Source organism: Chiloscyllium punctatum, chromosome 10, assembly GCF_047496795.1.
Source record: "Chiloscyllium punctatum isolate Juve2018m chromosome 10, sChiPun1.3, whole genome shotgun sequence".
NCBI classification, from domain to species: domain Eukaryota; kingdom Metazoa; phylum Chordata; class Chondrichthyes; order Orectolobiformes; family Hemiscylliidae; genus Chiloscyllium; species Chiloscyllium punctatum.
Genome location: NC_092748.1, coordinates 82,332,191 through 82,355,328, shown reverse-complemented (window position 1 = coordinate 82,355,328; position 23,138 = coordinate 82,332,191). Strand labels below are relative to the sequence as shown.

General features: G+C 40.8%; 1 protein-coding gene across 7 annotated transcripts in view; it reads right to left on the bottom strand.

Moving 5' to 3' along the window:
• mgat5 (alpha-1,6-mannosylglycoprotein 6-beta-N-acetylglucosaminyltransferase) overlaps positions 1 to 23,138 on the bottom strand; it is a 168,733-nt gene that overhangs the window by 16,974 nt on the left and 128,621 nt on the right. For all 7 annotated transcript variants that reach the window (XM_072579655.1, XM_072579653.1, XM_072579658.1 and 4 more), the window contains 3 exons: positions 12,553 to 12,699; positions 5,783 to 5,899; positions 2,643 to 2,717 (listed from right to left, as the gene is read on the bottom strand). In XM_072579655.1, coding sequence (XP_072435756.1) covers positions 2,643 to 2,717; positions 5,783 to 5,899; positions 12,553 to 12,699 — 339 coding nt within the window. The remainder of the gene's footprint in view (positions 1 to 2,642; positions 2,718 to 5,782; positions 5,900 to 12,552; positions 12,700 to 23,138) is intronic.

The following is a 23,138-nucleotide window of genomic DNA, read 5'->3' as shown; positions in this document are numbered from 1 at the left end:
AGGTACGGCATTTTGGGAAAGCAAATCTTAGCAGGACTTCTACACTTAATGGTAAGGTCCTAGGGAGTGCTGCTGAACAAAGAGACCTTGGAGTGCAGGTTCACAGCTCCTTGAAAGTGGAGTCGCAGGTAGATTGAATAGTGAAGGCGGCGTTTGATATGCTTTCCTTTATTAGGTAAAAACAATGGCTGCAGATGCTGGAAACCAGATTCTGGATTAGTGGTGCTGGAAAAGCACAGCAGTTCAGGTAGCATTCAAGGAGTAGTAAAATCGACAACATTTCCCGAAACGTCGATTTTACTACTCCTCGAATGCTGCCTAAACTGCTGTGCTTTTCCAGCACCACTAATCCAGAATGCTTTCCTTTATTGGTCAGAATATTGAGTACAGGAGTTGGGAGGTCATGTTGCAGCTGTACAGGATGTTGGTTAGAATATTGCGTGCAATTCTGGTCTTCTTCCTATCGAATAGATGTTGTGAAACTTGAAAGGGTTCAGAAAAGATGTACAAGGATGTTGCCAGGGTTGGAGGATTTGAGCTATAGGGAGAGGCTGAATAGGCTGGGGCTATTTTCCTTGGAATGGCGGAGGTTGAGGGGGTGACCTTATAGAGGTTTATAAAATCATGAGTAGCATAGATAAACAAAGTCTTTTCCCTTGGTTGGGGAGTCCAGAACTAGAGGTCATAGGTTTAGGGTGAGGGGCAAGGGGGGTGGGGGGTGGGGGGGTGGGGAAGATATAAATGAGACCTAACGGGCAACTTTTTCACACAGGGTGGTACGTGTATGGAATGATCTGTCAGAGGAAGTGGTTGAGGCTAGTACAATTGCAACATTTAAAAAGGCATCTGGATGGGTATATGAATAGGGTTTGGAGGGATATGGACCGGGTGCTGGCAGGTGGGATTAGATTTTGTGTTGAGATATCTGGTCATAATGAACAAGTTGGGCCGAAGGGTCTGTTTCCGTGCTGTACATCTGAGACTCTAATTGGCTCTAACTACCTTCAAGAAGCTCAACATGATACCTAGCAAAGCTGCCCACTTGAGTAGCACCCCTCTCCGCACTTTCAACATTCATTCCTTTCACCATGCAGTAGCTGCATTGCAGACTACATGAGATGCACTTGAACAATCCTGCTCCTTCAAAAGCAACATGCAAACTTGTAACTTCGACAACATAGTAGCATCAAACACACGAAACATCAACAGAAGTTCCACTCAAAGCCATAGACCTACCTGGCTTGGAAATAAATTACTATCACTTTAATGATGCTGGTTCAAAACCCTGGACTTTTTTTTTCAAAAGTATTATAGGCATACCTACACCAGATGGACTGCAGTAGTTCAAGGTCGTGGCTTACCACCACTTTCTCAATGGCAATTAGGAATAACAACCATTGTTGTCCTTGCCAGCAATGCTAACATCCCTTGAAAGAATTAAAAACAAATATTTTTTAAAAATCCATGCTCAACTTCTACTGAGCGAGCAAGTAATATGAATATACATAATAAGAAATATAAACAGAAGTAGACCATCTGACCCATTGAGCCTGCTCTGCAACTTCAGGTGATCATGGCTGATCTTTTCGTAGACTCAGCTTCACTTGCCTACCCACTCACCATAACCCTTAATTCCTTTACTGTTCAAAAATCTATCTTTGCCTTTCAACAAGGTAGCCTCAACTGCTTCACTGGGCAGGAAATCCCACAGATTCATAATCCTTTGGGTGAAAAAGTTTCTCTTCAACTCAGTCATAAATCTGCTCCTCATTTCGAGGCTATGCCTCCTAATTCTAGTTTCAGCCGCCTATGGAAACAACCTTCTTGCTTCTACCTTATCTATTCATTTCATAATTTTATACATTTCCATAAGATCCCCCCCTCTTCATTCTTCTGAATTCCAATGAGTATAGCCCCAGAGTATTCAATCTCTCATCATCAGCCAACCCTCTCAACTCTGGAATCAAGTATTATATCGTATTCCTTGTACAAAATAAGCTTTATCGATCATACTTTCTAACATTAAACAAAGAGCAAATACTGCAGATGCTGGAAATTCTCAGCAGCATAGGCTTCAGCAAACAGAAGAGTTAACACTTCAGTACACGCTTGGAAGAGTTTATATTTGAAATAGTAACTCTTCTGTTTTTCACATGGCTACTGTCTTGAGTACCTACTATAATGACGTTTACATAACACTAACATATCACAAGAAAAATTTAACCTGGCTTTTCTGAAACCAAAGTTACATGGTGCAAAATACAAACTTTAATCAGATGGGTGAACAAATTAAACAAATAGATTTAATTCTATTTATTAAGTAAAGACAGCAAGGAAAAGAAACAGAGGGAACAGTTGTAAGCAAAATCTGCTAATGCAATTGAAATTTGAATATTCAATATTTCAAATTTATACAACATTCATTTGAAATAATAGTCTTCTGAGTTCAATGAAAAAGAATGAATCCTTCTGAACAGCATTTAAATACTGTAATTATCTCAACTACTCTTCATTTAATTACAAAAAAAATCAGCCAGCAATTCTATCTTCAAAACACAAACAGTGACTCATCTGATTAAACAGTAATTTTCCAGGAGATTTCTCAAATCAACATTTCTAGATTATACAATAAAATAAATTACCTGATTTTCAATAAAAGCACTGACTCTCTGCAACATTCCTTCACAGTTGAATTCATAGGGCAAATATGGCTCAATCTATTAAAAAAAAGTAAAAAAGGTCCTGATGAGTACTGGCAGCATCAAGCACAATCAGATCTCTGTTGCAAATTTTACTGAAGCTTGCAAATGGTTAAGGGTTCGATCCTGATCATTGTGGAACTCTGATTTGGGTTTGCCAACCTGAAAATGATTTCTTTATCCCTACTCCCAGCTCAGCTTTTGTTAACCAACCAATCCTGCATCCACAAGATGTTCCCAGTGCAACGGCAGGTATGTAGCCTTCATGCTCCGAAGACTGACAGATCATATCAAACAAACATCATTTTGACTGTACTCAAACAGCAAGGTATTCACTGTACTCAACCAGTCTGTCTTTCCAACAAAGTGTCTGACATTAGACGTGATTCTGCAAGTGGGCAACATTTGGTGGATAATTCTGAATGCAAGAATTACATACACAGTCATTTTAGGGTTGTCAGTCATGTTTGTAGTATGACATACGTGTTCTGGAAAGTTTAGACATTAATACATTAGGCCCTGCTGTTCTCTTCAGAAAGGGCACCTACACACTGCAACAGTTTCAACTCAACAAGATAACTGGTAGCCACTTGTTGGTTAATTTCTCAGTCTGACACCTTAACCAAAGCTTACCTGCCTGGTTTAAATTTAAACAGAGCTGGTCAATAAACTGGTCATTATTAACTGGTGTATTCTCTATTGCAAAATCTCTACCGATCGGAATTCATTTGCCAACCAAATCATCCTCTCATGCAGTGCAAATATTACTTTTCCCCTTTATGGTATCCTTGGAAAAATTGTCCTGAGAAGCGCAAAATGAAAAGCATTGACAAAAATCTGTATTTTTCAGCAACACTGAAGTTCTGTAGTATCAAAAGTCTATTATCCACATTGAGCCCTATGATGAAGTTAAAAGCAATCAAACATGATTGCCCAGTCATAAAATCTAGTCCCTTTAATTCATCTTGCAATATAACCCCATAGATATCTTCCTGTTCTAAGTTACCATAGAAAGCCCAGATGGTTTATAGACCTTTTGAAAGAATACAACAGATTCCTCTACTATCCTCAGCCAGTGTTCATATGTATGCATTCTGTGGCAGTGAATCACTGAGGAACAATCACATAAACCCTGGTTGATTTTTTTCTGTCTCTACCTCTGAAAATAATTGCATTGGTTCATTTACAAATCAAGGAGGAACAAGGTGCAATCAAGCAGTTTCTTTCAGTCTTCATTTCACTATTTGGTGACTGTTAATCTTGAAGCGATATAACTATTTACTAAGAAGAAATATACAGTATATAAATGACATTACATCCTCAGGATGGGCTTCATATCCAGCGAGTTATTTTTGAAGTATAATTATTTCATGTGGGAAACTAGTGCAGTAAAATCTATCAAATGAGGTGAATGACAATTTGATCAGTTTTTCCTCGATGTTGACTAAAATATTGGGAGAACTCTCTGCTCTTCTGAGGATTACAAGTGATAGTGAAGAAAGCAATCAAAACAGTTCAGGAACTTTTGCTCAAGAACAATTAAATTTTAAAAATAGAGTATAAAGTTACTTGCATAACTCTACTGACCAACAATATCCAGAGGAGTGCCAGTGAAACTGATACTCCACTTCTAGCTTATTCCATTAAAAGTGAGCTCCATATTTCTCACCAGTAATTCTGACCCCACAATTCGCTTCAGAAATGCAGAGTGTATCTGAAATCAAACAGTTTATCTTCTTGCAAGATATTTTGGTGGGGCTGTTGGCAGGAAGAGAATCAAACAACATTCCACTTTGCAGCAGAGTGCCATGCTCACTGCTTTAAGTATCTAGCAGCACAACCAGATACTTCAATATGTCCTATGAGAAAGTATGCAGATATTGTCAAATCTACGTGTTGAGAGATGTTACTACATACCTCTGGAGCAGATGGGACTTCAACCCAGGCCTCCTGACTCCATGGCACAGTGGTAGTGCCCCTACCTCTATGTAAGCTGAGGGGTAAGGACAGCATTGGTTAGATGGGTAGAGTGCCAGATGAGAGATGGGAGTGCTCATAGAAGGTCATGATTCCTGGGAGGGAGGGGTGACATCAGGCAGATGGGAGTAACAATCTGGTAGGATGTTATCAGGACCGTATGGTACCATATAGTATCTTGCCAGGAGAAGATGGGATAGTAGGAAGGGTTTAAAGTTTAATGGGTGTACGAGATATCGATTGGGTCCCAGAGGTTGAGGCCATTGGAGGGAGAGGTTGCAATTGGATTGTGGGTATACAAGTCATTCTATTATAACACACCTTTTGTCAACCTGAATTCGCTGTAACACGATTGAAATGGAGATGCTGCTTCTTCAGCGTGAACATTTAAAATGTGCGTTGGCTGTAACGCGATTGCAGCACCAATACTTTAAGCGCTGTTTCCAAAAGGGCAATTTCTTTTACAACACAGGGTCGCAGAAGAATGCAACCACTGCATTATAGAAGAACTGACTTATGTTCATTGCGGGTAGAGGGTAATGATAGTTAATAAAGGATGGAGATGGGGCACGTGGCAAGTTTGGAGGGATGGGGGACACAGCCAGTTCAGCAGCTATCAAGGAATTACACTAAATTTTCAATTCTTTAGCTTCTCCTGGGTAACTATTAGTTATGTTAAAATGCATGCCTCAGACCTTAATGGATTATTTTGGATTGATTCCAGACATGGGAACTGCACATGAGAATATTCACTTTCCCAGGCAATTCCCATGGAGTCCACTGCATCCGGATTCCACATGGTCTTTGGTGCAGTTCTAGTTTGTGTAGCTCCAATAGCTATTAGGCCATTGAAATATCAGAGCCTGTAAGTTCAGGTAATTGTTCCAAATAATTGAAATACTTAATTGTCTTTATTGATCACACTGTACTGTCCTTCCCTAAATATTCTGCTGTCTCTACCTGAATTAACATTCCTAGAAACTCAGTTCAAATTTACTGTTTCTCGTACAAAATGAATTAACTGATTTCTAATTCTGTTTCAACTTGCTCAAAACCAAAAACAAAACAAGCCTTAGATCTGAGACCGATCTTAGAGATAATTTTACCTTCTGATTAAGTATAGCCTTCACTGCATGCTCCACTTCTACTGGGTCATCAATGTTAACAGTCCAGACATGAGGTTTTCCAATAAACACTTCTGCATATGGATGCTGTGAGGTCAACTGCAAGAACACATTGGGCTTGTTAGCACAAGAGTTGAAACAGGATACAAATTATAATAAAAACGAGCACAACAATTTTAATACATAGAACCTTTTATCTAGTAAAAGCACAGGATGATTCATAAGAGCCTTAACAAATAAAATGTGGCACACACCATACAGAAAGTAGCTCAGAGGTTTATTGAATTGATACTCAAAATGAGTAAGTTGGAGGATAAGTTAGACAGGATGGACATGTTTCCACTGGAGTGTAGAAGAGTGAGGGGTTTGACTGAAGTATACTGGATCCTGAATGATCACGACAAAGTGAATAGGTAAAGAATAGGCAGAATCTTAGGTGTCTGACTAATCTGAGTATGAGATATGTGGCAGCATCAGACAAGTAGTCCAGTAAGATGTGTCTTAAAATTGGGATCAACTTGTTCCAACTTTTCTGCTTTTGACAGGAAGTGTAGTGAATTTCTTGCTAGGTAGTGGTGAAGTGTCAATAAACACTTAACCGTCCAACTTGCCTCATTAATATTCAGCGTTGTATCTTGTCAAATAACCTCAATGTCAAGGAAATTCAACATAGATCCTAGAACAGGTAATTGGTGAATTCAGCTTGCTCTGGTAGGACACTAGGCACCAGCCTATCAGGGAATGCCCAATGGGTGCCTGATGCACCCCAAGACTATGGACATTGGCATCCATTATGTGCAAGCCTCTAAGAAACCTCAAGGCACATCTCCAATTCACTCAAAAAGGATACCCAGACCCCTACCCATAAAAGCAGGACGACTACCACTTCATCTGTTCCGTCTAGATGAAACATCAGCAACTGTGCATGGCAGCTCTGGACTGACAGCGTTTGTCTGGATGCACAATGGATGTTGAAGTATTGCACAGGCACAAGCGATGCTTGCAAATCTTGGGATACCAGCTGAATGGTGAGGTCCTCAAGAACAGCTCATGGTAGTATGAGCTAGAATTGGACTTGATAACTGCCATGGGGTGGTGTCGGTGATCAATGAGGCAGATTTGGTAAATATGGTGAGAAAATTAATTAGATCTTGCACTGGAAACCCCTCTTCAAAAAAAATTCCTGTCCCTGTTGCCAGAATCACATGTGAGACGGTGCTTTACTGAATTTGCTTTTGCCAAGTTGGTTTATGGGAAGTTACTATTTTGGAACAGTTGCTGTTTAGTAGTAATAGTCATTATTTTGTTAGTTGCAGAGATGTACAGCACAAAAACAGACCCTTTGGCTCAACCCGTCCATGTCGACAGATATCCTAAATTAATCTACTTCCATTTGCTAGTACTTGGCCCATATCCCTCTAAACCCCTCCTGTTCATATACCCATCCAGATGTCTTGTGAATTTGTAATTGTACTCGACTCCACCACATCCTCTGACAGCTCATTCCATGCACACACCACCGTGTGAAAAGGTTGCCCCTTAGGTCTCTTTTAGATCCTTCCCCTTTCACCCTAAACCTATGCCCGCAGTTCTGGACTCCCTCACCCCAGGGAAAAGATCTTGTCTATCCATGCCCCTCATGATTTGCTAAACCTCTAAAAGGTCACCCCTCAGCCTCTGATGCTCCAGGGAAAACAGCCCTAGCCCATTCAGCCTTTCCTTATAGCTCCAATCCTCCAACCCTGGCAATGCCCTTGTAAATCTTTTCTGAACCCTTTCAAGTTTCACAACATCTTTCCGATAGGAAGACGACCAGAATTGCACGCAATATTCCAACCGTGACCTAACCAATGTCCTGTACAGTTGCAACATGACCTCCCAACTCCTATACTCAATACTCTGACCAATAAAGGAAAGCATACCAAACGCTTTCTTCACTAACCCATCTACCTTCGACATCACTTTCAAGGAGCTATGAACCTGCACTCAAAAGGTCACTTTGTTCAGCAATACTCCTTAGGACCTTACCATTAAGTGATCAATCCTGCTGAGATTTGCTTTCCTAAAATGAAACACCTTGCATTTATCTAAATTAAACGGCATCTGCCACTCTTCTGCCCGTCTGAACAAGATCCCATTGTAATCTGAGCTGAAAACATGTTGCTGGAAAAGCGCAGGTCAGGCAGCATCCAAGGAACAGGAGAATCGATGTTTCGGGCATAAGCCCGAAGAAGGGCTTATGCCCGAAACATCGATTCTCCTGTTCCTTGGATGCTGCCTGATCTGCTGCGCTTTTCCAGCGACACATTTTCAGCTCTGATCTCCAGCATCTGCAGTCCTCACTTTCTCCCCATTGTAATTGGAGGTAACCTTCATTGTTGTCCACTGCACCTCCAATTTCAGTGTCATCTACAAACTTACTAACTATGCCTCCTATCTTCACATCCAAATCATTTATATACATGAAGAAAAGCAGTGGATCCAGCACCAATCCATGTGGCACCATTGGCTGGTCATAGGCCTCCAGTCTGAACAGCAACCCTCCTCCACCACCCTGTCTATTTTCAAGCCAGTTCTGCATCCAAATGACTAGTTCGCCCTGTACTTCATGTGATCTAATCTTGCTAATCAGTCTCCAATGAGGAACCTTGTTGAATGCCTCATTGGAGTCCATATAGATCGCGTCCACCGTTCTGACCTCAATGCTCACTATTACCTCTTCAACAAACTCAATGATTTCCCACACACAAAGCCATGTTGACTATCCCTAATCAGTCCTTGCCTTTCCAAACATATGTCCATCCAGTCCCTCAGGATTCTCTCCAACAATTTGCCCACAACCAATGTCAAGCTCACTGGTTTATAGTTCCCTGGCTTTTCTTTACCACCTTTCTTAAACAGTGACACCATGTCAGCCAACCTCCAGTCTTCCGGCACCATATGTGCGACGATCGATGATACAAACATCTCAGCAAGGGGCCCAGCAATTACTTCCCTAGCTACCCAGAGTTCTAGGGTACACCTGATCAGGTCCTGGGGTTTTATCCAATCTTATGCACTCAAGACTTCCAGCACTACTTCCTCTGCAAAATGGACATTTTTCTGGATGTCACCACCGATTTCCCCATATTCTTTATCTTTCACCTTCTTCCTCACAGTAAACCCTGATGCAAAATACTCATTTAGTATCTCCTCCATCTCCTGCTGTTCCACACACAAGCTGCTTTGCTGATCTTTGAGGGGCCCTATTCTCTCCCAAGTTACCCTCCGGAACAGGGCAAGATACTATCTCCTTAACACAGCAGACTGAAGCATTCTGAAATTAACAGGAGAAGTCTGAATATATAAATTAATTTAGAATAGCAAATTCAAAGTCAAAATCAGGTACAGAAGGGAAGAAATACTGGATAGAAAAAATACACAAGGTTGTAATATTCATTTTAAAATCTCTAAAAATTAAATCATAAGATTGCAAAATACAGACAAAATAATCAATTTCAATTTACTAGGCAGTCAATATCTAATGAATGTAGGTTTGCTCGCTGAGCTGGAAGGTTCATTTCCAAACACTTCGTCACCATACTAGATAACATCTTCAGTGAGCTTCTGGACGAAGCTTGTATCGGACGTTAATTTAAGTTTTGGATTCCAGTTGATTTAAGCAAATAAATTATCTTTACTATAAAGACAGAATAGACAAGAAAACTTTCTTTCAACAGGGCATACACAACTGCACTAACAAAATTCAAGTTTTCTAACCAAAAAGCTTATTTAATCTCTAGAAAGTGTTCAAGCCTAACATCAGTGGTGATAAAACTGTTGGAAGAGAAGCGGTGTAACAGGATTTACATGATTTGGAAAGGCAAGGATTGATTAGAGATAGTGAATATTGATTTGAGCTAGGGAAATCATGTCTTACTAACCTGATTCAGTTTTTCGAAGAAGTGGTAAAGAAGATTGATGAAGGCAGAGCAGTTTATTAAGTTCCACATGCAAGACTGATTAGCAAGGTTAGAGCACATGGAATTCAGGGGGAGCTGGCCAATTGGATGCAAAATTAGCTTGAAAGAAGACAAGAGGGTGGTGGTGGAGGGCTGTTTTTCAGACTGGAGGCCTGCAACCAGTGGCGTGCTGCAAGGATTGCTACTGAGTCCTCTGGTTTTCTGTCATTTATATAATTTGGTTACGAATGTAGGAGGTACAGTTAGTAAGCTTGCAGATGACACCAAAATTGATGATGCATTGGACAGTAAAGACGTTACTCAGAGTACAATGGGACCATGATCAGGCAGGTTAATGGAGTTTAATTTAGATAAAAAGGTGAGGTGTTGCATTTTGCTAAGACAAACCAAGGCAGGACTTACTCAGTTAAGATTAGATTAAATTAGATTACATTACATTACAGTGTGGAAACAGGCCCTTCGGCCCAACAAGTCCACACCGACCCGCCAAAGCGTAACCCACCCATACCCCTACATTTACCCCTTACCTAACACTACGGGCAATTTAACATGGCCAATTCATCTGACCTGCACATCTGTGGACAGTGGGAGGAAACCGGAACACCGGGAGGAAACCCACGCAGACACGGGGAGAACGTGCAAACTCCACACAGTCAGTCACCTGAGGTGGGAATTTAACCCGGGTCTCTGGCGCTGCGAGACAGCAATGCTAACCATTGTGCCAACGTGCTGCCCACAAATGGTAGGGCCCTGGGGTGCAATGCTGTCCAGAGAGACCTGGGGGTGCAGGTGCAGTTTCTTGTAAGTGAAGTCACAGGTAGGCAGGGTGAATGTAGCATTTTGCACCCTTGCCTCTGTTGGTCAAGGCATTGAGTACAGGAGTTAGGATAATCATGTTGCAGCTGTACAAGAAATTGGTTCGACCACTTTTAGAATACTGCACTCAGTTAGACCATAAGACCATAAGACATAGGAGTGGAAGTAAGGCCATTCGGCCCATCGAGTCCACTCCGCCATTCAAATCATGGCTGATCAGCATTTCAACTCCACTTACCCGCATTCTCCCCGTAGCCCTTAATTCCTTGTGACATCAAGAATTTATCAATTTCTGCCTTGAAGACATTTAGTGTCCCAGCCTCCACTGTACTTCGCGGCAATGAATTCCACAGGCCCACCACTGGCTGAAGAAATGTCTCCGCATTTCTGTTCTGAATTTACCCCCTCTAATTCTAAGGCTGTGTCCAAGGGTCCTAGTCTCCTCGCCTAACGGAAACAATTTCCTAGTGTCCACCCTCTCCAAGCCATGTATTATCTTGTAAGTTTCTATTAGATCCCCCCTTAATCTTCTAAACTCCAATGAATATAATCCCAGGATCCTCAGCCGTTCCTCATATATTAGACCTTCCATTCCAGGGATCATCCGTGTGAATCTCCGCTGGACACGCTCCAGTGCCAGTATGTCCTTCTTGAGGTGTGGGGACCAAAACTGGACACAGTACTCCAAATGGGGCCTAACCAGAGCTTTATAAAGTCTCAGTAGCACAACGGTGCTTTTATATTCCAACCCTCATGAGATAATTGACAACATTGCATTCGCTTTCTTAATCACGGACTCAACCTGCAGGTTTACCTTTAGAGAATCCTCAACTAGCACTCCCAGATCCCTCTGTACTTTTTGGCTTTACGAATTTTCTCACCGTTTAGAAAGTAGTCCATGCTTGTATTCTTTTTTCCCAAAGTGCAAGACCTCACATTGAAGGACCACTCTTCCAAACTGTCTAGATCCTTCTGCAGCCTCCCCACTTCCTCAGTACTACCTGCCTGTCCACCTAACTTTGTATCATCGGCAAACTTCGCTAGAATGCACCCAGTCCCTTCATCCAGATCATTAATATATAATGTGAACAGCTGCGGCCCCAACACTGAACCCTGCGGGACACTGCTCGTCACCGGCTGCCATACCTTTTATCCCAACTCTCTGCCTTCTGTCATACAGCCAATCCTCAATCCATACCAGTAGCTCACCTCGAACACCATGGGCCCTCACCTTGCTCAGCAGCCTCCCGTGTGGCACCTTATCAAAGGCCTTTTGGAAGTCTAGGTAGACCACATCCACTGGGTTTCCCTGGTCTAACCTACTTGTCACCTCTTCAAAAAGAACTCCAACAGGTTTGTCAGGCACGACCTCCTCTTACTAAATCCATGTTGACTTGTCCTAATCCAACCCTACTCTTCCAAGAATTTAGAAACCTCATCCTTAATGATGGATTCTAAGGAGTTCTGGTCTCCTTACTATTAGAGAGATATTGTGAAATGTGAAACAGTTCAGAAAAAGGTTTAAAAAAGGACGTTGCTGGGGTTGCAGGATTTGACCTATAGGGAAAGGCTGAATAGGCTGGGGCTTTTTCCTTGGAGCCCTGGAAGCTGAGAGATGAACTTATAGAAATTTATAAAAACACGAGGGGAAAGAAGAGGGTCAATTGCTAAAGATCTTTTTCTCAGGGTAGGGAAGTCCAAAAAGTGAGAGGGGAAAGGTTTAACAAAAAAGGGACCAGAGGGGCAACTTTGGTGTGTGTACAGAACAAGCTGACAGAAGTAGTAGTGGAGGTGGGTACAATTACAACATTTAAAAGACATCTGCCTAGGTACATAACTCAGAAGGGTTTACAGGGATATGGGCCAAATGCTGGCAAATCAGACTAGATTAGTTTAGGATATCTGGTCGGCATGGACAAGTTGGACTCACTGTCTGTTTCCATTGTGTATAATTCTATGGCTCTAAATGCTCACCTCTCGAAGTGTTGGCTTGCCTTTGAAAAACTCTGTGTTCTTGCTACTTTTTGGGGGATTAAACCGTGGATTCAAGAAAGCACAACCATTAGCAATGGCTTCTAGAGGAGCTGGTCCTTCATATGGAAAACCAAGGCCGACAAACAACTGTAAAAGAAAAAGTCTTTTTTACGATACAGTGCAAGACAAACATTAAGTACAGATCAGAGGTGAAATGTAAACATGCCCATAATATCATAACATATAACAGCTTGGTATTCGAGTGATCACAAGCATACCAAGAACAATAATGCCAAACAAAAAACAAAGTCTGCTGGCCACTTTAAAACAGACAATAATGTAAAAGGATGACAACTACAAAAGCATAACACAAAATATTAAAATATGCAGAAAATACAGGGGGCTAAATTTGCAGCTAAATGCAAAGCTGCAGAATATTCCTTCAAAACTAGAGGGATTTTCTTTAATTTTCAGAAGAGATAAAGCAAGCAGAAATAATAATGTACCAATACACAAAACGTAATTTTGTAACAAAAAGCAATGAAATTATTTATAATGATTCTTCTGTTCCTATTTCAGAGGAACTCCTCCAATTTTTCTTCAACTTTCCCTTTCTTTTTATGGTGACAATGACCTTCACTAACTCTCATACCAGGAGTTGCTACTTTAGTGGATCAAAATTGTGATATGCATGGCTTGGATTTCCAGATCTCATGAACTATCACAGGGAACGGAACGGATGTTGGGGTTAAAATTTCTTTCTCTATGGGTTGTACAAAGCATGTGTTGCAAACCAAGATGCACAATGCTGGTTTGAAATTATGATGCATGAACATTACTTGGATAATCTGCTGGCATAAGTTATCCTTCCTTAGATATTCAACCAGTTTAAAGAAATAAATATTGGTTGTTTGTTCAACATTCTGTCCCAGCAGGATAGGTGGAGAGGCAATCCCCAGTGCCCTGGATGCTGAACAGTTGGCAAAGCATTCCTTGTCCTCTGCAACAATTCGTAAAGACATTAAAGCTAAGGTATAGCCCCTTTTCACTCCTCCCCATGCAATTTTGGGAAGAGGGCTAAAATATGTTGTTAACAAATAGCTGTTCAAATCAGATATCCCATTTTCTGCATTAAACTGAAAATTGGTCTCTTCACTACTAGAAAGTCTCTCACATGGACAATGGTCTTTAAAGTTGATTTTGCAAAAATGGTGCAATATTCACCATGATTCCATAAAAGTCAGTGATTGTACCTTGCAGAAACAAATTCAAAAATATTTTTCCTTTTTATCTACTTTCTAAATGCTAGTGATTAATAATATTTCATATGAATGACTCCAGAGTGGCCGGTATCCCATCAAGTCATCCTTCATTTACACGTGCACTGGACTTAACACTGGTCCAGCTTCCTCAAAACCAGTTCTCCAAGTTAGCAGAAACTCTTGACACTGCTGTTTATAATCAGTCAGCTGGGGCTCCCTGATTGGACCAGATTGACAGGCCCAATCGGGGAACTCATTCTATGGAGATCCACCTGCTGACCATTTAAAAAAAAACACAATCACTCTAATTGTTTCTCCTTTAATTCTAGGAACAAAGGACAGTTTTTTTCACCATGTAGCTTTACCTGGGGCGTTTTTTGCACCAGGTACGGTTCCTCCAACTCATCTCGGAGTATGATCGGTGTACAGTCGGTGTACTAGACTATAGCCCGCCTCTTGTGCCCAGAGTATCTCTGAAGAAATTCATCCTTTACTTCAAGTAGAAAAGACATTAAAGGCTGTGACATCCGCTGTGTCCATCTCAGCCTTTAAGGTATCTTCTATGCTAGATGAAGGGGAGAACCCACAGGCTGACATTCCTTCCAGCTGTTCGGAGAGGCCGGATGTTTTTCTCCTGCCCTGTCTGCAGCTTTCAGGTGGTTCACGTAATTTTCAGATCTGTCTCATCTGCTTGAACTTTGTAAGTCACAGGACCGGACATAGTGTTGACCATTCTTCTGATCCATACAGGACTATTTCCATGGTTTCAGCACCAAATTTCATCCCTTGAAGTAAACGGTCGCTCTTTAAAATTTGCATCCTATATAGATAGGGTGATTAAGGTGGCATTTAGCATGGTTGTCTTTGCTGTTTAGACCTTTGAGTATAGGAGTTGGGACATGATGTTGAGATCGTACAGGATATTGGTGAGGCCTCTTCTGGAGTGCTGTATTCAGTTTATTACTCCCGGTTATGGGAAGGATATTATTAATATGGAGGAGGTTCAGAAGAGATTTACCAGTACGTTGTTGGGATTGGAGGGTTTGAGTCAAAAAGAGTCTGGTTCACCTTTTCACTAGTAGGTTGAAAAGTGCCCTTATAGAGATTTATAAAATAATGAGTGGTATAGATAAGCTCGAATGGCACGTGTCTTTTTCATAGGGTCAGGGATTTCAAGATTAGGACACATATTTTTAAAGGTGAGAGGAGAAAGATTTTAAAAAAGACAAGGAACATTTTTTTAATTTTAAACTCAGTGATTCATGTGTAGAACAAACTTCCAGAGGAAGTGGTGGATGCATGCAGTTACAACGTTTAAAAGACATTTAAACTGACATGAATAAGAAACGTTTGGATGGATATTGGTCAAGGGCAGGCAGGTGGACTGGTTTAGTTTAGGATTATGGTTGGCATGGACTGATTGGACTGAATGGTCTGCTCCTGTGCTGTATGCGCTGAGCATCAAGTCTGGCATTGACATTTCTTAATGACGTTTCACCTTCCCATTTCCCCCTCAAGTTCTGGTACAGATGTGGGAGTCGGGGCACTTTTGATTGCAGTCATTTGATCTTCAAATGTGTAACCTGGTCTTGACGAATGTGCAACCCCAATAGGTCACTTTGGATGCCTGGAACACATGTTTTTCCTTTCTAAAGCATACGCATTGGAGAAACATCTAAGGAGTATATCCAAGCTTTCTAAGTGCACTTTAGTAGTCTTCCCTGTTACTAGCTTGTCATCCAGATAACTGGCGACCTGGGGTACACCTTGTAAAACATTCCCCATCATCTGAAAAATGGCACAGGTCGACAACACCACAAATGGCAGTCTTGTACATTTGTACAAACCCTTACGGTGTTAAAATTGGAGTACACTTCTGGTAATCCTCGTCTAATTGCAATTGCAAGTATGCATGACTCATCTCCAACTTAATGAAGATCAGCTCCCCTGCTGGCTTTGCCTATAAAAGTTTTCTGTGCAAGGGATTGGGAATTTATCCATCTGCAGGAAGCTGTTTAGCTTTTGTTTAAAATCACCACAAAGGCAAACTGACCCATTAGGCTTTTCAATCAGTACAACCAGTGCTGCCAGTCTGTGACGGTTTATATTGGCTTGATGATTCCTTCACTTTATAGCTTGATTTCTGCCTTTACGTTTGCACACAAAGCAAATGGTACCAGGCAACCTTGTAGCATCATGGAATAGCTTCAAGGTTAATGTGCAAGTTGGACTTGGCTCCTTTGATACTTGCTAGACCTTCCTGAAAAACCTCCGGATATTTAATCAGGACTTCACTTGGGCATCCATTTTCTAATTGAAAAAATATTGAGCCAATCAAGGTGAATCTTTCTTAACCAATTTTGCCCCATCAGCTTGGTCGGAGTCTTTTACTACAAATCAGTGGTAACTGAACCAGATGCTTTTCACACGAGACCAGAACCGAAGGTGTACCTTGAATTTATAAAGGCTCCCCAGTATAGCTTCTCATTTAGCAAGGTCTTACATAAACTGAAGAACTGGGCTCCAAAACAAATTCTGTTAAAGACTGATTCTGCAATCACAGATACAGCTGCACAGATACCAACCTCCAATAGAACCTGGTGACCATTTAACCCGATGTTTATTTGGGTCCTGATTTGGCTATTACAAAGCAATTTAGCCATTCCAAGCCAGATGCAGGTGAGCCCTGGAGGGTATGCACTCTCCTGGATCCTGGCCTGAGTTTTCTTATTCAATTTATGCCTACTGGGACTCTTTTGAGTCTGCATACTGACAGCAACTACAATGGCTTGCCAGACCTGGTCCTGAGAAAAATATTAACCGTTTTGCTGAGGTTTACCTTTATTTTAGGGTTTTGATGTGTGCTGATCTAGAGTCCCTCTGTATAAAATGGTGTCATGAGTGAGGCGATGCAATTTCCTTCAATTAAGTGGCGTTTCCCCCAAGTTCAGTTGACCTGGCAAGGTTTCCACTTCCATCGGCATATCCTGTAACTCATATGCTCTGCATGCCATATTTTGTAATGACAAAGCCAGTTGTAATGCCTGTTTGAAGTCAAGCTGGACTTCAACTAGAAGGCGCTTTTGCATAGTGACATTATTAATCCCACAAATCCCAGTGTCTCAGCATCTCATTAACTAAAGTCACATAATTCTGTCACTGATACCTCTGCTTCTCGAACTGCTGAGTAAAAGTGATTGCATCTCAGAATTGAGGTTGATTGAGGTTGCTTGGGGTCATAATATTCCTTAAAACCTAACAACTCTCGAAAGGTTTTAATATATCTGGTGCCTCAGGAAATGTTAGGGTCCTAATAATTGAAAAAGCAGCGAGTCCACAATCGGTCAGGATAATTACTTGATGCATTTCATCTGCTCCACTGTCATTTGTGTGGAAGAAACAACACATTCTTTCCACATACTGTGCCCAGTCTTCGATGGAAGCATCAAATGATGGCACGATGCCAGAAATGTTTACCCTAACTTGAAGACGACTGTTGGGAGGGAATTTCTTCAGAAACAAATTTCCTTCACTTGTTGCCAAACATTTGCCAAAGTTAGTACCCTATCACCAAATCACCCTTTATTTACATGTGCATAGTACTGGAGACTGAACTGGACTCCTCAGAGCCAACTCTGAATGAACAGAACACTTAACACTCCTGTTTATATCTGCCAGCCATGGCTCCTTGACTGGACCCAGTTAACAGCTCCAGTCAGGGAACGCCTTCTGGAGGTCCACCTGACTGACCTTGTTACAATCATCATATTATTAGTAGAAAGATAATGCACCAAAAAGTCAATATATTTTCAATAATTTTCAATTTCTCTCAAATTGAACTGAACATTTGAAGTAAATGGTTAGAGTAAAAACAATAGTGGGTGCAACTGATCTTATAATATGAAAAGCAAAAATGTTATTTACAAGAAAAAGTTCTAAACTTTTTTAAAAATGAGGGATTATTACTGAGGATCTTTTAAGATTCTGCCTTATTATTAATCATTCATACATCAATTAAAAGCTCTTGATAGTCTGTAGAAAGTACCTGTTCCAAAACTCAACCTTTTTGCTGCAATACTTGTGGGCAGTCTTGTGTTCTCCAGGGCTTGCATTGGAGCTGCAGATAATTTATTTTAGGATCCTTTTATTTGCTGAGCAAGAGACCTTCAATTTTTTTTTAGATTTGTGAATCCAAGACTCAAAACAATAGACATGCTTACACTAGTGCTCATAAACTTTGGATCTTCAAAGAATAGCATGGAATGCTTGAAAAGTTCTTGGCATTTCACCTGTGAAACTGTACACTCCCAGGTGTTTCTCATCCATACATGTGAATGTAATCATATCTATAAATGCAGGCAAATAGATAAAAATTTACCTGCAATGGTGTTTCTTTAAAAAAAGAAAATGTTTCCAAAAGTTGAATGGCTTGACTGGGCTTGCCCGTTCTCAACATTCTTTAAAAAAGTGACAGCAGCAGCACTAACATGTCACTGATTTAATACTGGATAAACAAAATTAATCAAACATGTTGTGACTGATGACATCAGAAAACACAAATGCAAGCTAGCAACCAAACAAATGAAATTCAGAAGTCAGATTGAAATATTTCAAGGCTTCTCTGCGAATTGCAAAACAGTGACTGGTACTGCTGCCTCACAGCACCAGAGACCCGGGTTCAATTCCCGCCTTGGGCTACTGTCCGTGTGGAGTTTGCACATTCTCCACGCGTCTGCGTGAGTTTCCTCCGGGTGCTCCGGTTTCTTCCCATAGTCCAAAGATGTGCAGGTTAGGTGAATTGGCCATGCTAAATTGCCCGTAGTGTTAGGTGAAGGGGTAAATGTAGGGGAATGGGTCTGGATGGGTTGCTCTTCGAAGGGTCGGTGTGGACTTGTTGGGCTGAAGGGCCTGTTTCCACACTGTAAGTAATCTAATATAATCTAACCTCCATTTCCATTTTACGCCCCCCCCCCATAAATAAATAAAATAAAACAAATAGAGGATACCCCCTCCTCAAATTTAGCAACAATTGTCTCCCTTTTTCTGATAGATTGCTTACTGAATCTATGCTTCATCCTGCTCTCACACAGAGCTGAAAAACATCATTTACCTTGCTTTAATATCATTCTCCTTGACCTTTCTTTCACCTTCATCTTGTTTGCCTGACTCTTCCTTTCCTTGTCTTCTCTCCATTGTTTTTGTTCATTTCCACATGGGATTAGAGAGAATCGCTGGCTACACCAGCATTTACTACCCATCCCTAATGACCCTGGAAACAGTAGAGGTGAGCTGCCTCTTGAACTGCTGCAGTCCTGGGGTGTATGGATGCCCTCATGGTGCTGCCTGTAAGCAAGTTGCAAAATTATGAACCCGCTACAACGAAGGAATGGAAATATATTCTAAGTCATGATGGCATAAGACTTGCAGGTAGTGCACAGGTGCATTTGCTGCCTTTGTCCTGGAATGAATGTTGATGGTGGTGGATGGTGTGCTAATCAAGTGGATGGCTGTGTCCTGGATGGTGTTGAACTCTTATTGGAACTGCATTGGGCAAATGGAAAGTATTCCAAAACACTCCTGACTTGTGCTTTGTACATGATGGTAAATAGGCACTGGGGAGACAGGAGAAGAGTTAGTCACTGCAGTTTTCCTAGGTGTTGACCGCCTTTTGTATCCATTGTATTTACCTGGCTGGATCAGTTCAGTTTCTAGTCAATGTTAACTCTCAGGATGTTGCAGTGCCATTGAACATTAAAAAGGGGCAATGGTTAGATTTTTTTCTTGTCAGAGACTGTCATTGCCTGGCACTTGTGTGCCATGAAGTGTTGTGTATTCGTTAAGTATGATGGACTGCCACTTTGTGTCTAATCATGTGATGCAAAACGGTCATCAGCCATTTTGAACAAGAAACAGCTTACTCTATCCTTGCTGCCTGTACAGTAGCACATTATTAAAACTCCTGTTCTTGTTTAACACTTTGATCTCCTGACCCTTCTGGAAATGTAATAGAAAATTAACAATACGAATAAAAACTGCTTAGAGATTCACCAGATCAATACACTGATTCATTGAAAAAATATAGAATCACAGTCCTAACAGCAAAACATGCTGTTAAAAATGAGGAAAGAAATCAAAAGACACCCTTGCTGCATTGAAGCAGATAGACAGTTTTAAAACAACAGTGCAGAAGAAGCTTGCTCCACCCTGAAGGAACACACTATAAATAGTCTACATTGAAACAAAGACTTAGAGCAAGTAGTGCAGACTCAAAAGAAAAACAGGTAGGCTCAGAAATAGCTCATGTTAAACGGGGAGCGGCAAGTCAGTGCGAAGGTTTTCATTGTGCAACACAGTGGGCGGCACGGTGGCACAGTGGTTAGCACTGCTGCCTCACAGCGCCAGAGACCCGGGTTCAATTCCCGCCTCAGGCGACTGACTGTGTGGAGTTTGCACATTCTCCCCGTGTCTGCGTGGGTTTTCTCCGGGTGCTCCGGTTTCCTCCCACAGTCCAAAGATGTGCAGGTCAGGTGAATTGGTCATGCTAAATTGCCCGTAGTGTTAGGTAAGGGGTAGATGTAGGGGTATGGGTGGGTTGCGCTTTGGCGGGGCGGTGTGGACTTGTTGGGCCGAAGGGCCTGTTTCCACAGTGTAAGTAATCTAATCTAAACAGGTCCTCCCTTTTTTTAATAGAAGAATTATGGGAAATCATAGGAATTTGCAAGATGAAAATACCGTGCTGGAACTTCCACACAGTGAAATTCCACTATTTTATTCAAATTAATAAAATTGAGGCAGATATAGCCTTCCCACAGTTCCTGATTGTTTGGCGAAGGAATAAACCTTTTAACTCCTGAGAAGTCTGGTACAGTTCAGAAAGCAGAATTCCAAAATGTATGAAGAAATAGTAGGAATTCTATAGAACTATTTTGCACCAAAACCACTGGTGATTTCTGGAAGGTTCGGATTCAACAAATGCAACCAGCATGGTCGTGAATCTAGCTCCCAGTATGTTACAATTAGAGATGTTAGCAGAATGTTGCATATTTGAAGGCAACTTGAATTATGCTCATCAGAAACTGGAGTGGAGTTTAAGATGAAACAATTCAAAAGAGACTACAGATGAAAAGGAAACTGGACCTAAAGCTCTGGAAATAGCACTTTCAATGGAATTAACAAACAAAGATGCTCAATACATAACCTTGAGAGGGAAGGCCCCAAAAAAAAAAAAACAGCATTTGATATGCTCTTCTCTAATTGCAGAGGCCAAACACAGGCTGGATGACTGACTTGTGGAACATCTCTGTTCAGTCTGAAAGCAGGACGGAACTTCCTGTTACTTGTCATTTCAATTTTCACTGTGCTCTCACTCTGACGACTGCCCATGTCTTGCTAATGTTCCTTATTTCTTGATCACCTCACACTTATCATCATTAATAGAATAGTAATTCATTGTCTTGTAGACAAGAAACAAAAAGAGTACAAATAAATGTCTCATTTTCCAAGTGGCAGCCAGTGACTATGAGTACCGTAGGGATCAATGCTTGGACTCTAACTATTCTCAAATGTATAATAATAAATTAGAGAGCGCTAAAGAATATTTCCAAGTTTGCACATAAAACAAAGCTGTGTAGGCAGGTGAACTGCAAGGATGCAGCAGAGATGCTTCAGTATGATTTAGACAAATTGAGAGAGAGTGGACAAATGCATAGCAGATGAAATACAATGTGGATAAATGTGAAGTTATCCACTTTGGTACCAAAAACAGGAAGGCAGATTATCTGAACGGTAATGGATTGGGAAAGGGGAGAGCTGCAATGAGACCCAGGTGTCATTCTACAAGAGTCGCAGAAAGTAAGCATGCAGGTGCAGCAGACAGTGAAAACAGCAAATGATATTGTAGCCTTCACAGCGAGAGGATTAGAGTACCTTTGCATGCCTTGCTGCAATTGTACGTACCTTGGTGAGATCACACCTGGAATATTGTGTGCAGTTTTATCTCCTTATGAGGATGATGTTCTGGCCATACAAGGAGGGTAACCAAAGTTTACCAGACTATTCATGGGATAGCAGGACTAATGCATGATAAACTACTGGATTAGTTATGACTGTATTCAATGAAGTTAAGAAAACAAATAAGGGTAGGAATCTCAGAAAACTGTAAAATTCTAACAGGACTTAATAGGGTAAACACAGATACTCCTAATGACCTGGAAGTCCAGAACCAGGGGTGACAGTCTCAGGATATGTGGTAGCCATTTAGGACTGAAATGAGAAAATAATTCACCAAGAATGCAGTGTATCTGAGCAATACTCTGCCACAGGTTGAAGCCAAAACACTGAATATTTTCAAAAGGAGGAGATACAATTTTTAGGGTTAAATAGATCAAAGAGTATACAGCAAAACCACAATCAGGTATGAGCATGATCAGCCATGATTGTACTCAATAATAGAGCCAGCTGGAAGGGCCAAATGTTCTACTGGTGTTCCTATATATGCTGATTGGACAGCAAAGCAAATTTGTAAGATCTGCCTTAGTTGTATATTCTATTTAAAATGTAACTTCTAGTTTATAATTAGAGTTGACAGCAATCTGGCTGTTAATGACGTTCAATACATGTTGATTCTTTATTGTACAGACTAGATGGTTACTCATAGTAAAAAAATAATTTTAGTTCCTGCAATAAGTAACTGGATTTCTCTCTCAAAAGAAAAAGAGTTATGGTCTTTACCAAAATCACAACTTATTTGGAACTTTTGCTTGTATCTATTTGCTCTGCATGTCCAGCATTCTCAATATAGCTTTCTGGCATTTTCTGCTTTTAAGTATAGCATATGAAATAGTTTATTCTTATGTAAAAATAACGTAAATTTACTGAAAAGAAACAGCAGTTGTTGAACAGTTTGGACACAGATCACATGATATGCAGAGATGGTGAGTGCTTTCAGTGAGACAGGATAATGTAATGGAAAAATCAAGCAGTGTAAAATTTGTACATTCCTACTATTGTCTATTGTCTACTGAAGATGAAAATCCTGTGTATGGTGTTTAGTTTATTATTTAATAATAGAATCGTAGCGTTTTAGATGTTTTACTTGGTTTAACTTTGTTACAGACATAACTTGGGTCTGACAGTGGAACAGCTTCATTATGGTACAGTCTTTTGATATAGAGCTTCATAGTGAAAATCCCAAATACAAAAAAAACAGCTCAGACTGAGGCATTTCCTTGCAGCTAACAATAGAATATTTGTTTTCTCAATGCACAAAAGTTTTTGGTTTAAAAAAATTACGTCAAATTAATTTCTGAAACTTTGTATGCAATC